At 42.4% G+C, this 15,296-nt stretch overlaps 1 protein-coding gene across 1 annotated transcript in view; it reads left to right on the top strand.

Moving 5' to 3' along the window:
* The first annotated feature begins 532 nt into the window (after positions 1-532).
* RAB2A (RAB2A, member RAS oncogene family) overlaps positions 533-15,296 on the top strand; it is a 45,152-nt gene continuing 30,388 nt past the window's right edge. The window contains exons 1-4 of the mRNA XM_074146121.1: positions 533-716; positions 839-944; positions 10,954-11,025; positions 13,822-13,889. Coding sequence (XP_074002222.1) covers positions 899-944; positions 10,954-11,025; positions 13,822-13,889 — 186 coding nt within the window. The 5' untranslated portion in view covers positions 533-716; positions 839-898. The remainder of the gene's footprint in view (positions 717-838; positions 945-10,953; positions 11,026-13,821; positions 13,890-15,296) is intronic.

Genomic DNA, 15,296 nt, shown 5'->3' with positions numbered 1-15,296 from the left:
ATTAAGCTTTTTTTCCTGGAACATCTCAGCCAGAAACACCACAAATTGCCCCAAAAACCCACGTCGGGTTTTTGCCGCATCCTCGTACTTCAGCCCCCCCGACCCTGTTGCAGACCCGGCAGCACCTAACGCAGGCCCAGACACCGCCATTCTCCTCTCACCAGCCCCAGCCCCTCCCCGCCCAAGCCGACTTTCTCCCCCCCTCCCCGCGGAGCCGCTCGGGGGTCACGGCGGGCGGTCGGACGCCACGACGAGACCCCCGGCCCCCCGGGACGGAGCACCCTGTCACTTATTCCTCACACCAAGGCGAAACACAAACAGCGGCCTCAGGGCCCAGCCCCCGTTAGAGCAGCCGAGAGGCGGGGGTCAGCCCGAGCAACCCCCTCAGCCAAGCCCCCACCGGCTCCGGGGGCCGCCACCGCCTCGGCCTCCTCCTCCTCCCCTCAGCCCCAGCGGGCGGTGCGGGCGGCGGAGCCCCGCCCCCCCGGGCCAGCCGCTACCTCAGCACTTCCGGGTCGGAGGTTGGGAGGGGGGGGAGGGGGCGGAGCGGAACGAGGAGGAGGGTGCGTGACGTTGCCGGAGGGGTCCGGGGCCGCTCAGGCGCCTGTTATTGTTCTTCGCCGCCCGCTCTTCCCGCCGCCGACGCCGTCGTTGCCCTTCCCCGGCTCCTCGGGAAGGGGGGGCAGCAGCCACCGAGCCAGCCCGCCGGGGCGGAGGTAGGGAGGGAAAGCGAGCGAGGGGTGCCCGCGGAGAGGCGCCTGGCGGGAGCGGGCCGCCCCCCGTTGGAGCCGCTAACCGCCGCCCGGTGAAGCCGTTAACCGTTTCCACCTCTCCGCAGCGCGAGCCCTGACAGCGGGGCGCCAGGAAGGAGCGAGCGAGAGGCGGGGAGCGGGCGGCCATGGCCTACGCGTATCTCTTCAAGTACATCATCATCGGGGACACAGGTAAGCGGCGGGGGCGGGGAAGGCCTGGCCAGGCCGCCCCGGCAGCGGGCGGGCGGAGCGGAGCGGAGGGGAGCGGAGAGAGTAAGGGCCCCGGCTGCCCGCTCCCATTTCCGCAGTGCTGGCGTCGTCGACGTGGTGGCTCTTGCGCGAAGAGGCGGCTCCCTCCCCCGCCTCCGCGCTGGGCCCCGCCCGGGGCCTCGGCCTGCCTCTCGGCGGCTCCGCGCCCGGCGGCCTTGGGCCCCGCGGCAGGCCTGGGAGCCCGACAGCCGCCGCCGGGCCTGGCCGACAGGCCGGGGGGCAGGTCGGGCTGTGTCACGCCCCTGGCTGCGGCATCTGAGCGAGGGAGAAGGGGGGAGGGGGGGGAAGAAGGCGCTGTCACTGCAAAACTTGTACCTGGGTAGTGGCCCTTGATTGCAGCCCCGCAGCGGTGAGGCCTGGGAGGCGCCGCATGCCATCCCGCAATTTTGTGGCGAGGCAAAGGCTACTGCTGTGAGGTACCTTCAGCTCAGGCCATAAGGATGCCCTTTCCAGCCCCCGTTTGAGGTGCTGTAGCAAACTGTTAAAGTGTGGAGACATGCTGTCAAATGAAAACTAAAAGCCCTTCCTCTTTCCTTCTAATTTACAGGGACTTTTTTTTTTTTTTTTGACTACTACTTTCCCAGATGTTTCAAGTTGCTTCTTGCCACTTTTTAAAAACTTGCACCGTTCTATTTGTCATTGGCTGCTGTGTTACAAATAATAACGCTTACAAATGCTGCAGGTGTAACCATATGCTGATAGGAATTGCTGTTTGAAGCCCCTTTGCCAGTATATTCTGTGCTTCCTCAGTGTAGTGTGGATGTCAGTAGCATACTTTCATCAAATTGTTGTCAGGACAAGGTAACTAACATAGTTAACTATTGTGCCTCTATTGTGCGTCTTTCTTGCTGTTTTCCTCATACCTGAATAAATGCCTTCTTTAATAAGTTTGATGACACAGCTGTCATTCTACATGCTATTGTAGGGATACCTGCATAATTGTACTTAATACCTATGAACTAAATTATCTGTTGCTAGAGTGTAATTATACACTATAGTTGCATTACACGTGAGGTTATTAAATACACTAGATGCAACTACTATGTGATTTTTATCTTTTTTAAACCTACATTTAAACTCTAGAAGAATATTTTTAGACTACTGCAGTAGCAGCTGTAGTACAAATGAATCTTAAGAAACAACACAGTTGTAATGACCATGTTGGAAGCATTAGGCTGTAGATGATAAGCAAAAAATTCTGATTTTTCTTGAGTATTCAGATTAGTGACAGCTCATTAAACCAGAGGACAGGAGATTACCTGATCAGATTCAGGGAAGTAAGAAGAGGTCTCTCTGCCCAGGGTGATGCAAAATGGTAGTGCAGAATTCACAATGATAGTGCTTCAGAACAGGTGGCCAATTCTGGTGCATCTCTAAAAACTATAATCATTAGAGTGGTAGAGACGGCAGCGAACGATTGGTTTGGTACATTGATCATATACTGATCAAATTTTTACAATGAAATATCCTCAGTGTAATGGTCTGTGCTGCACTTCTGCATTTCAGTTGCTTGAAATGTGAAATACAGAATAGAATGTTTGTCGCTTCTGAAGTTGTTTCAGCTGCTTAAGAGTCAAACATGGGAAGAGTGAGGTAGAGAAGGGAAACAGAAAAACAGCTCGCAAGTTTGGGGGTTTTTTGTTGTTTTGGGTTTTTCTTGGTTTTTTTTTTTTTTTCAATTCCTGTGGCTTTTATTCAGTTGCTACAGGAAGCTAATTAAAACTACTGCAGCGATCGTTGTTGAAGTGAATTAAATATGCCAGTAGTGGTAAGTTGGCTTTGCTTTTTATTTAGATCTCCTATGAGCCTTTTGAGTATTCTAATATAGCTAGTACTGAAGAGCCAATTTATGTTGCACACAGTTGTTCGTTGCCAAAATGACTGTGATGGTTTAGGTGTTACTACTGTTCCTCAGACGAAGGCAGCTGAACTCACAGTTCTGCTGATGGAGATTAAGAGTGGATTGGGGCTGTCCTGTTGAGTTGCAGCAGTGGTCTGCCACAGCATTCCAACCAGTGAAGATATTCCAGTGGCCCTGTAGGCCATGTAATTTTCATAGCGATCAAGACGTTTGTCTCTGGGACTTGATTTAGAGTCTTTGGAAATGGATCAGCTGCCTGGTGACTCAGCAATTAGTTGTAAACAAACTGTAGGAGAAAAGAAAGACAGCATCAGCTGAGGACAGATGTTAACATTTAGCTCCTCTTCCTTTTCAGCACTACACAACAAAGTGGATTATGCAAGCCATAAACCAATGAAAAACCCCTGCAGTTATACAAGACACCTGCATGTGTCTTCTCTGAATTGTGATTCCACATGCTTTCATCTACTTAAACACAGGACTTCTGTATGATCTCAGTCTCCTAAAATGACAGCCACAGAAACTGACTGTGCGAGACCGCTTTTTGCTCAACAGCTCTTGTCCCCTTGCATTGCTTGCTTCATTGGTCACTGACATTTAGTGACTTTTGCTGGTACTTCAGACATGGTAGCTTTATGAACTTAGGATTTATTCTATTCTGATTGTTGCATCTTATATATATTTAATAAATAAATTTTTAAAAAGTGTTTTCTATATAGTCAGAACTGTTTTAAGACCTAGTTAGTTTTCTGTTGTGGGAGAGACCTGAAATGGCATGGCTGTCTTTCAGGTACTAAAACAACGTTGTCATAAATCTACATGGGTTTTACATTGTATCAGTGAGACAGGAGCTGTGGAATTCCATGGAGTTGGTATCTTTAAGCAAAAAATGCAAGTATTGTGGAATACTGACTGCTGTGAGAGTTAACTGGGAAAAGATTTTTGCTCTGGATATTTCCAAAACATTATAGGATTTTGCATATGCATTTGGAAGCGTAAGTTGTGCATTCTGCTTAGGGCTCCAAGACCTTTGCCTTGGTGGTTGATAGTGTGTCTTCTGTTTTGATTCCCGGTAAGAGTTGGTGTGTTCGTCCACTCTTCCCTACATATCTGCTTTTGGCCACTGAGATGAACTTTTATCTGAGCCAGGGTGAACACTTAACACACAAGTATTGCCTGTTTTTGCAGTTGGTGACTGAAAGTCTTTTTTTTTTTTCTTAAAAGTTTTTCTGTATGATGATGAAATCCTCTTGTCTGCTTAAATGTTATCTTTACCAGCCATGTACCACTTGGGAATGATACGTGAGATTTCTGTGAAGACTACAGCTGGATTATTTTTTTTTCCACAATATTTGATATGCATTAAACAAGATTTTCTTATATTAGAGTATATTTACTAGTTTCCACCAGAGAATGCTACTTAACTTTAGTATACTTGAAATACCAGTTTTGCAATGGTCAGATTTCTTGCCACCAATATAACTTGTCATTTGTATCCCATCTAAATGTCTCTTTATGATCAGTGTTGCTGCATCTTCCATGAGCAAGTCTGTCTTCTGCTTTTCTTGAATGTGTTAGTCCAGCAACCCTCAGAGCTTCTTGCATAATGAACTTTCACTTGGCTTTCAATTTCAGCTGATAGTTGCCGGTTATAAACCAAAAGTTATTCTTACTAGGGGAAGATGATGAGAGAAAGTATAATTGCTTGGTGATCTAATTCTCCTAACTCTCTAGAGTAAAGCAAGATGTCTAGTCAACCATTTCACTTGTCTAGGAGATTCTCAAATGTTGAAATTAAGCAATTGAATTGGCTTTAATTTTCAGTCCTCCCTGTGAAATGTTTCTAGTGTCAGTGCACTTTGTTCTGGAACAGCAGCTGTCACTAGCTGGCAATGTGCATCCCAGAGGCTCTTGCCCTTATTTTCTAAGAGTATGTAACAATACTTCTTAACTCAACAGGTTTTGATCCTACTAGAGCTGGTGTTAACACCCTGTGATAGTGTAAGAACTTGTTCATACTGACAATCACCGTACTGATCTGTACTGCTTATATCTTGCTTTGAGACCCTTTCAGTGGTGCTTTGATTCCTAAAAGAGCAGGTATTAGGTGTTGTGCATCTTGTTAGCCTCGTAGAAGTTAACTAGAAATACCAAACTGTAAGTAGATGGCCCATACAGGTGGTTTCGTGAGACTTACGGTGTGCCCTTGTACTAATTCTAACCTTTAATTAAAAAAACCACACACACCCCAAACAAACAACAACAACAAAAAAACCCAACCCCAAAAAAACCTCACCAGCCCCCTCTCCCCTCATTTTAGTGAATAGCTGGCAGATTTCTAAGTCTTTTGTGACCATCCAGAAGAGGTTTTCTGCAGTCTCATGTAGTTTAATTTTGTTTAGAAAGAATTTTTATTTTTTTTTTTTTTTTGAAATCTGCAGTTAGCATTTGGGTAGTGCCATACTAAATAGTGTTAAAGTGATAAAGCTGAACAGCTCCTTTCAGTTTGTATGTCTGAGCTAAGTTTTATGTAGAAAGGAGAACTGAAATCATTGACTTCAGATACTGCTGTAAATAATGTACAGCAATGCTTGTTTGTTTATTTAATATTGAAGCTGAATTATCTTTAAAACAGTTGCAAGGGCATTTTTATGACACTACTTTTCCAAAGCCTGTGTAGCCATCATGAAGGATTTTGGAGGTGGTTTTTCTTCCCTTCTTGTCCATGCTATAATTGGTGTGTGAAGTCCCTTTGCTCTGTAACTGGCAGTTTGGAGTTTTGTGGTTTGTCCTTCCTATTAATTTAAATCAAATTTTCCCATTTAATGTCAGAGTTGTGACTAACGTAACTGGCTGAAAAGAGGTTAAGAAAAATCTTTGCTTTAGGTTGATGTCTTATAATGCATAGGTCTGTGAAAGGGCAATATTGCACTTTGCTGAGTTGCATAAAGATGCTGTGGTTGGAAAGGAAGGAGGGCGAGAAGGAGCTGGAGCCTGTGATAAGAAAAGGGCTTATGGAGCTGTGGAGACTACTAGGGAAAAAAAAAACAAACTAGAAAAAACTAGAAGTAATTCACAAGTCTGGTTAGAGGTGTGTATCTTGTGACACTTGTACTGTTTAATTACCTGTTTTAAATCTGAGTTGGTTTTAAAATCTATGTTTTTTGAGACTTCTCTGTTGTTTGATACCATCCTTAGTCTATTTAAGGATTTATTTTTCTTTTCTAAAGGGAGGTAAGAGAAGCGGGAATCTTCTTTCAGCTCAGTTGATACTGGGGCTTCCAAGATGACATAGTTGATTACACGTGACAGGAGGAGGTCTTGCTCCCCTTGCTTTGTGGTGACTTCGATAGTCTTATCATGAGGTGAATCAATCTGCTAACACAGTAGAAAACTACCTACTTTTTTGGATTAATTTACTACTTGGTGGTTGAATCAGCTGAGTTGGCTTGGGGACGTGCTTACCAAGGTCTGGAGTACTTTCAAGGGAGGAAACTGGACCTAGGAGGATCAGTGAGAGCAAGATATCAAAGGGTGAGTAGGTCTTCATCTCTGTGCGTGGTGAGCCAATTGATCACCCTATCCTGTGAAGCAACAACAAGAAAAATACATTTCTGTGAGATGGCTGAATTAAGCCAATGTTTATCTGCTGCCAAAAAGGGTGGGCCTGGTTACCACTCCTCTCAGCTATGAACCTCTGCGTCTTAGCTGTTAGCATCAGCGCTTGTCTGATCCTTCAGACACCCAATTCAGCTCACAAAGGTGATTTTAAAAAACAAAACCAAACAAATAGCAGGAACGGTCAGAAAAGTCTAAGAGCCATTTTGAGTAAGGAGGTGGAACTGTGTGGGAAGGAGTGAGTCTACCCATCAGAGGCAGCTAGCAGATTAAGAAAGATATTTGCCTTCAGGATTCGGTTTTGATACTAGGTTGGGATGACTACTGTTGCAGTTTTTTCCTCTGTCACCTTTCTTGGGCTAGAGTGGTGCTTATGTGAATAGTTAAGGACATGATCTTAGACCCCGCTCCCACCTTTTTTGAGGCATTTTTAGTTTTGAGCCAGATCAGCTTTCTACGATACTCAAACATAGTTCAGTGTAAGGAACAGGACTGCAGCAGTTGGTTAGATTGGTGATTGTGAATCCTTTTCTTTTTAGCTGTAATCTTGACCATAGAAGAGTGTTGTCTAGTGGTAAGAAAAGCCTGGAAGTTTTCCTTGTGTTGACAGTAATGCATCTCTGACTTTGCAGCTGAGAACTGAACTTTCCTTGCCCTATACACAGAGGGAGTCACAGGAGCTGGAAGGGGAGAAGGAAGCAAGTCAACTTTCTTAGCAAAAGCTGTGTAAGTGGCTCGGCTGTATCATCGGTACTACGGCTCCAGAGCTGCTTTTTTTAATTGCCATGAGTGCGGCCTGCTACTGAAAAGAACAATCTGTCTCTTTGCTATATATTTTGTGGCTTTAATCTCATGCACATAGTAGTGATTTGGGTGAGTGTAGTTTTATGCTGGATCCATTTCTTGGTTTAGCTCACTGCATAACCTCATGAGTGAGAAGGGAGTGGTTAGCACTGAAATGCACACTGGTGTTGATACGAGGAAGGGAGGTGTTGGAGTGTGGCTGGGCCAAACACTTCCCTAGGGAAATTGATGGCAGAGCAGCACCCAGATAAAGAGGGAAGCTATTAAGGGAGGGCAGAGGAATTTGGAGAACCAACTCAGGCTGGTAATTTGGAATTTAGAGCTGGAGGTTAAAACTCTTTTAGAACAAATTCCACTTCCCATCACTGTTTGGGTACTAAGAATTGAGGAAGAGATCCCAGAACAGGCACTAGCAGAGAAGCACGCTGCTCCCCTCTGGGCACATAATCTGTTCTTTTAATTTGTTCCTAAACAAGAGCTTTTGTTTACCGTGTTCGCTGGTGAAGGTTATCTAAGCTCTGCTCAAAAAATCTTGTTTTAAGACACTAAGATTTTTTTCTCTGGGGGTGGTTTATCTGAAGCTGTATTAAAGTAATTGTGGCAGTAAAATGGAGAATGAGTTAATAAATAACTAAATCTGTCCCTTTTGTGTTCTACAATTGACTATCGTAAGACACGCTCAACTACTTTTCCCAGAGTGTCTGCCTCTTTTCAGGTATAAGATTTACAGTGCTAAGTGAATAACTGGGAAAAAGCCACTTTGCTCTTAGAGTTAAGCAGTGTAGTTACTTCAAACCATTTGTATGCCATGGAATTATCTGCCATGCAACTGTTAATTGGTCTTTGCAGCATCTGTGTATGTCACAAGGTGGTAAACTGCATGGGAGTTCAGGTACACCTCTGGTGCCTGATACAGGCTCCTCCTTGTGTCTGTGATAGCACAGTCTGCTCGGGCTCTGAGTGTCAGCGGGCCACAAGCTATTCTCATAACAACTTTCCTATTACAAACTTGCAATGTCTTAAAACTATAAAATTTAAATATTACTATTAGTTGTAGGCAATAAAATAGTTACGAGTACTATCTGAAACGGATTCTAACCTAAATTTAAGAGGCACTACAGCTTTGTTTGCAAGTTTTTGGACCCTCTTTTTCAGTCAACAGCTGTACAAAACTTTGGGACTTCCAGATGATTTTTTGCTGAAGTAGCAGGAGTGGCATTAAGCAGAAACTAGTTATTTCCTCTGTTTTTATGTGTGAACCCATCAGTCTGCAGTCTGCTCCTAAAAGGCCTGCCACATGGAAGTAACGAGAGGTGAAGTCATCTTGTGCCAGTTTGAGACAGCGCTTGCATCAAAGGGGCTGTGCTTGTCTGTCGTCTTTGCTGTGCTGACGCCAGTGTTCCGATGTTCTCATGAAGCAACAAGCTGGTCACCGGCCTTACACAAACAAGAAATATCAGATTGCCACTCGAGAACTGGTGATGGGACACGTGTCATTTTGTTGATTAGATTTTTCAAATACTTTTCTAATGTTTGCAAGATTTGTGCAGGAATATTGGATAGTTTTGAGGATCTGGTTTATCCGATGATACTGAAGTCACTTTGTGAGGTTAATGGTAAAAGCTATTCTACATTCTATTTCTCATTTTATTTATAGGTTGTTTTATTTATAGGTTGTTTTTTGTAAACAGGATGGTGATTATGTTCTGTGATGGGGCAGCTGGATTTCATTTGTGGTATAAAAGTTACCTGTATATGTAAACAGTGTTCTGTGAGTAGAACAACTATTAATATTTTACGGTTCCTTAGTGATTTGTGTTCTCCATCCCTACAGCTCCAGTGTTCTGCCTGTTCTTCTCCCTGTTTCTTTCTTACTTCCAGCGCTTTCCCCCACTCCTCATCCATTTCTCTTATGTCCACTAATTTTTGGTGAAGAAATTCTATACCTACTTCGAAGCTGCTTGTGTTCTGGCAGCTTGCTGTGGTAAGCCAGAGAGCTACAGAAAAGAGATCTGTTAAGGTTGATGCTGCAAACTTTGCCTTGGGCTGTAGTTCCCTGCCACTCTAAGCTGTTGATCTGCCGGCTGCTGCATTTCTCTTCCCTCATTTGAACGAACTCTTATGCTTGTCTGACCTCATATGAAGCCATTTCTGTTTGCTTTGTCACTCTTCTTGTCAGGCTAGCGTGCTAACTCAGTAGGCAGCCGAAATGGCTTAGGTGAGTCTCAAGCAATATGGAGAAAGGGGCACAAACATGCTGTAGGGAAGAGAGTAGGGATAGCAGCACCAACAGCTGGCTTAGGCTGCTGGAATTGCTGCGTTGCTTGGGATATTAATCTCAGAGTGTTGTCAGTCTGTTGATGCATTTAATTTTGTCACAAAATGAGTGTCAAATCTCCTGTTTCTGTTAGATGTGATTGAAAAAGGCCATTTAGCTTTTAAGACCAAAATGACAGGTGGGCAGTGATTGTGAGTGTATAGGCTTTCTTTCCTCATGAAACCTTACTAACTTTAAGAATGCTGAATTTATGAGTAGAAAGATCAATGTCACTATATGCAAACCTTGGGTATGCATATCTTGTGTCTTGCAGCGCGGTTCTTTTCTTTATCCCTTTGCTGTCTTTTATTACCAGATATGTCACTCCTGATCAGCTGTTGCTGACCTCTAGTATGTGGCTAAAATAGTCTTATCTTACTGGACAGGTAAAGCAAAGTACAGGGGGAACTTGGATGCTACAGTGTTGTATGTGATGTGATATAATTCAGAGTTTAAATGTATGTAAACTAAATGTATGACAGCTGAGTTTTAAAGGGCTGAAAATGGGAAATTTGATTGAGTAGAATGGGAAGAATGACCCCTCCAAGTAAAGGAAGAAGAAAAATTAACTGTAAAGTGTATTATGCTTAAAAACCTGAGTAGTTTGAGTACTATTGACTCTTACTAACTTTTGCTTTTCTGTGCTTTCACCAACAGAAGAAATTGCCCTTTTGCTCCACGTAATGTGAAGCAGTTAACCTGTTTAGGTCTGAAATCAGGATATCTGAGGGGGGTGATGTTGGTGTTGTCTGGCTGTAATGTGAACTCAGCTGTTGCCAGTTCTGCTTGGACTATTGTTCGGCCTATTGGGAACCTATGGGCAGTAACAAATAATGGTTGTAAGAGCCATATATGTACTGCTGTTACCCCAGCTGATAAATTAAGAGATAGGTGGGAGCGGGGTGCTGTTGAGGATCCAGTTAGCTTGGAAGAAAGCTGAAAGTACTGAAATGGAAGCAGATATAGGATTGTGAGGAGCAGCAAGACCTGTAGGTACTGTGGAGAGAGGATGTGAAAATGATACTTCGAAGGTCTGCTAGGAAACTTTTCTGCTTAATTTTAAAGGCAGAATAGTTCAAAAGAAGAATTGATTTTTGTTCAAATTTTGAAAATACCTGATTTGACTCTGGTGTTTCTGGAACTTTAAAAGCTGTTATGTTATGAAAAAAGTTGCATATACTTCAAAGTAGGTGAAATCTAGTATCTCAAGTTCTGGTAATGACTTTGAAGCAATATATACCATTTCCTTTTTTACCATTCATCAATTTCTATTGGTTCTTAACAGATCTCTTTTAATTTGCTTAAAACTTCTTTCTTTTCTTTTTTTTTAGGTGTTGGGAAATCATGTTTATTGCTACAGTTCACAGATAAGCGGTTTCAACCAGTCCACGATCTCACTATTGGTAGGTCTCTCTTGTCCCCCACAATGCTGATGGTTAAGCAGCTCGGGTACCTCACATGCCTGTATGAGTTTGTGCTGTGGTAATGTAAGATTTGTGTTGTATTAAGGTAGCGGTGAATCTTTAGCTGATTAATTTCTTAGCTAATAAAGCCAAGTGGAGGCCGTTTTTCTTATTGGGAAGGTACAATCTGAAACAATTAGAAAAAATCATAACTGTAGTATTTCAACTGTTCCTTCAGAAGAGCTAAAAACTGGGGGTGGAAGCAGAATTGGCTGAGCTTGAAATGCATTGATAGTGATGCAAATGACAGATTTTTCACTGGAGAACAGAATATTAGCCTAGCCACAGAACCTTGAAGACAAGTTACAAATAAACTAAAGCAAAGTTAACCTTAAAGATGAATAAACAAATTTATTATTTGGGAAGACTAACTTCTGGATAGAGAAGGATTTGAAGTGTGAAGGTATTTGCTGTTTGGAAGCAACAGAGGTTTTTTTCCTGTCTCCTCAGTTGGATATGGACCATTTGTGTTAGGTATAATTTGATATTGATACTAGGGGAAACAAATGTTGACAGAATGCATTGCCTCTGATCTAACTACAGTAAATGATACAAACTTTTCTTTATCTTTCCACACAAAATACGAGGAATAGTGTAGGAATTAATTCCCCTGTAGGCAAGCTTAGTGTTCAGATCAATTTCAATGTTAACCTTACCAGATGCTAGCCTCTGGTAAGGTTGCAGAACTTTTGAACTTCTTGATGTTATTTCAGGCAATTTATATAAGTCTCGCACGAAATGTATTTCTACTATCTATTTTTAGTTTGTGCCCTGGAACAGGTAGGCTTCCTGGGTTGGGGAGTACCAAAATAAATGCTTGAAATATAAACAAATATTCTTTGTGTAACAGAATGTATCAGGTGGTTTGGTCATGGCTTCCCTTTCTCTCTTGACAGTCCTCCCACACCTTGTGTGTGGCTGTCTAATACAATTCAAATTCTTAGGCTAACATCAGTTTTCAAATATTTCTGGGGTCTTGGCAGCAGATAGGCTGGCTGAATAAAGAGCCTGCATTCTGTAGGGAGGCACGAGTTATTGTCATCTTCTTTAGGCCTGCCAAGTATATGATGCCTTATATATATGTCTTTGGCAGCCCTGTCACGGCAGCAAACTGATAGGCTGTGGGAAAGAGCTTCGCCTCAGCAGGGTGTTTGCAGTGCCAGTTCTTTGCCTGGCATATAGCTAGGTGAAGTCTAGGAGCAGATGCATGATGTAGCTGCGGGGGGAAAAAAAAAATACAAACAAAAAACCCCACCCCACAAAAAAAAACCCCAAACCCAGCAACAACAAAACCCAAACATGCATACAAAAACCCAACAGAAAAAAAGCCCCACAACGTTTGTAGGTAGATATGGGTGACAAAAACATTGTAAATATTCTTTGTTTTGCCCGTTGCCCTTAGGACATGCCCTTACTGTAAACCGAACAGCTTCTATTCCTCCTTTAAGAGAACAAACCATCAAAATGTGTGTTGTTTCAAATTCAGAATTTATCAGCAGATACTTTAATGGAACAGGATAAACATCCTGTTAATTTTTCTATGGGGTTGTGTGTAGAAACTAAGCGTTTTGGATTGTTGCTGGATTTAAATCAGCAGCTCTATATCTGCAGTTTGAGATCAAGTAATACCTGCTGTGTTGACACTTGTAGTGGCCCAAGGACCTTCCCCTGGCTTTGCAGTCAGTTTCAGAGAGAGCATTGGCCTTCACGTGCCTCTTCCTTTCTGCCCTTCCCCATCCAATCTTCCAACTCATTTGCATACAGTTACTGCAAGTTATTTGGAACGCTGAAGAGAGCACAGTGTTCTTTGGCCCAAGGTTTTTATTTGACTCCCTTATCGAGGGAGTGTGTGTGGGATGGTGGTTCCCTGCCTCCATCCCCAAAGACATTACGCATAAAGCAACACTGCCCCCCCTCCCCACCCCCCCGCAGATATTCTAAACAAGCTTTTGAAGAGACATCTGGAATACTTCACATCAGGACTGCTTAATTGGAAGACTTCAGTCCAAATCTAGACAGTAACCAATTTTAGACAAAAGCTACCAGATCTTTATTTTTTCTGAAATAATGGATATATGAAGCACAGATTAATGGAAATTTGATAGCCTTTAAATGTGTCCACTATCTCTAGGCATTTGTCAGGTTTTAACTACTGTAGTAATAGCCTCAATTTATGCTTAATTTACTGTTAATGATCTTAAAATTGCTTTAAAAGACAGTACAGAAGGCTAAATTTTTCTATTGAAGAAATTTCTTTTGTTTATTAACTCTTTGTACATTAACTTTTTGCCTTGGTTATTAAATTTGATCTTTAACTAGCTACAATTTTGGAAGCACTTTTTTCATAAAGGCAGATGAGTTTTAATTAATACAGTAATAACATTTATCTTGTCGAAGGTGACATTTGTATGCTCACTTAATAGAATATTTTATTGATAAAGAATTGTAGCTTTTATTTCTTCTAAACTAGTTTCAGCAATCTTTCACTGGTAGAGTGTTATAATAACTGTGACTCTTCAGTTTCCTGTTTGCATTCAAATAGACATGTTCTTCTTCCTGGAAGAAAACCAGCCAATTTTCCAGCTGGAAAATTAACTAAAAGCAGATTGTGAAAGAGATTATTTCCTACAAATCCGATGTTGAGTTAACTTAAACTTATATTCTTGCTTTCATAGTACTTGACATTCTTCTTTCTGATACATGCTAATAATGTAATCTTTTGTAAAATCTATTCAGGTGTAGAATTTGGGGCTCGAATGATAACTATTGATGGAAAACAGATAAAGCTTCAGATATGGGATACGGTAAGTAATAAATCATAAAAATTATTTAAACATATGGCTCTGCTGGCTTTCCCTTTGTTCTGGTTAAGCTCTCTATCATCAGCACCTACGTCAGACTATGTACTTTATCTCCCAGCTTTCTTTGGTTTCTGTGAAGATTAAAAATGGCTAAAATTTCCTTTTTTGATGTGATGTATTCTTAAAACAGTGCAAATTTCAGCTGTTTGAACTGTAACTTTACTTCCTCAGTAATACTTTGTCAGATTTGTAAGACTGGAACTCATGCTGCCTCACTTTTTTGTAAAAGTTTTCTATACTATTAAGAACTTACATTTCTCTAAATAGTCTTTTTCTGTGCATTCATGCAAGGTCTTGTTAATATAGCATCCTGTTGGGAAATAGTGATGTACATACTAGCTTTAATGAAGAATTCTCTAGAGGAAACGTTGCATTTCCACTGTAGGAGAAGAGATACGGCTCACTGTTGTCACAGAAGATGACTTAAGAACTCAAGTTCACTATAATCATGAAGATAATAAATTCTTCAGGCAATCAAGAAGAGACTAGTAAAAGCTTAAAGTTCCAAAAAGCCTACTAAAAGCAGACTGTGACTTTTGAGGGGGCTCAGGTTAAGAACATATGTATAAGAACGTAGAATCATAGCATTACCGTGGAGCAGTCATCCTCAGTGTCCACAGTCGTCGTGATGCAGCAGCTTTATGATGATAGCTGGGGCAGGGGCACCTCCCACTAGAGCAGGTTGCTCGAAGCCCCATCCAGGTCTTGAACACCTCCAGGGATGGGGCATCCACAGCTTCCCTGGGCAACCTGTTCCAGTGTCTCACCACCTTCACAGGAAAGAATTTCTTCCCAATACCTAACCTAAATCTCCCCTCTCTCAGTTTAAATCCATTACCCCTCATCCTATCACTGCACTCCCTGATAAAAGGGTCCCTCCCCAAACACTTTAATTCAGGTTTTTCTGGCCAGATGTTTGTATGCAATGCTGCTCATTTTGTGTTGTCTTCAGCAGATCACGGCAAGGAAAGGTGTATTTTAAAAAGGGAGTATATGGAACCTGCAGCATACCTCACTGCAGGAGTATGTCGTAACTTACAGGGGCAGCTGAATGCTGTTGCATGTCTGTGAGATCCATTTGTGTGCTGCTCTTCTATCGTAACTTGAGAGTGTTTGACTTTTCATGAGCATCTGAGTTTTGATCAGGAGTGCGTTACAGAAGTCAGCTCTGCTTACTGCACTCTGGTTTTCATGTGGGAGCGTACAAATGGAATTCTTTTTGCATGAGGCTGAACTGGAAGATACACTTAAGGAATGGTCATCTGTCCATTCGAAATTGTAGTCCAGTATTTAGTCCTGTGAGCTGGTAGTCTAGTAAAATGAGTTGGATGCAAAAAACCCCTGAAGAGA

The sequence above is a fragment of the Numenius arquata genome, chromosome 4 (assembly GCF_964106895.1).
Source record: "Numenius arquata chromosome 4, bNumArq3.hap1.1, whole genome shotgun sequence".
NCBI lineage: Eukaryota > Metazoa > Chordata > Aves > Charadriiformes > Scolopacidae > Numenius > Numenius arquata.
Note: the sequence above shows the minus strand (reverse complement) of the source record. Positions and strands in the feature narration are given on the sequence as shown.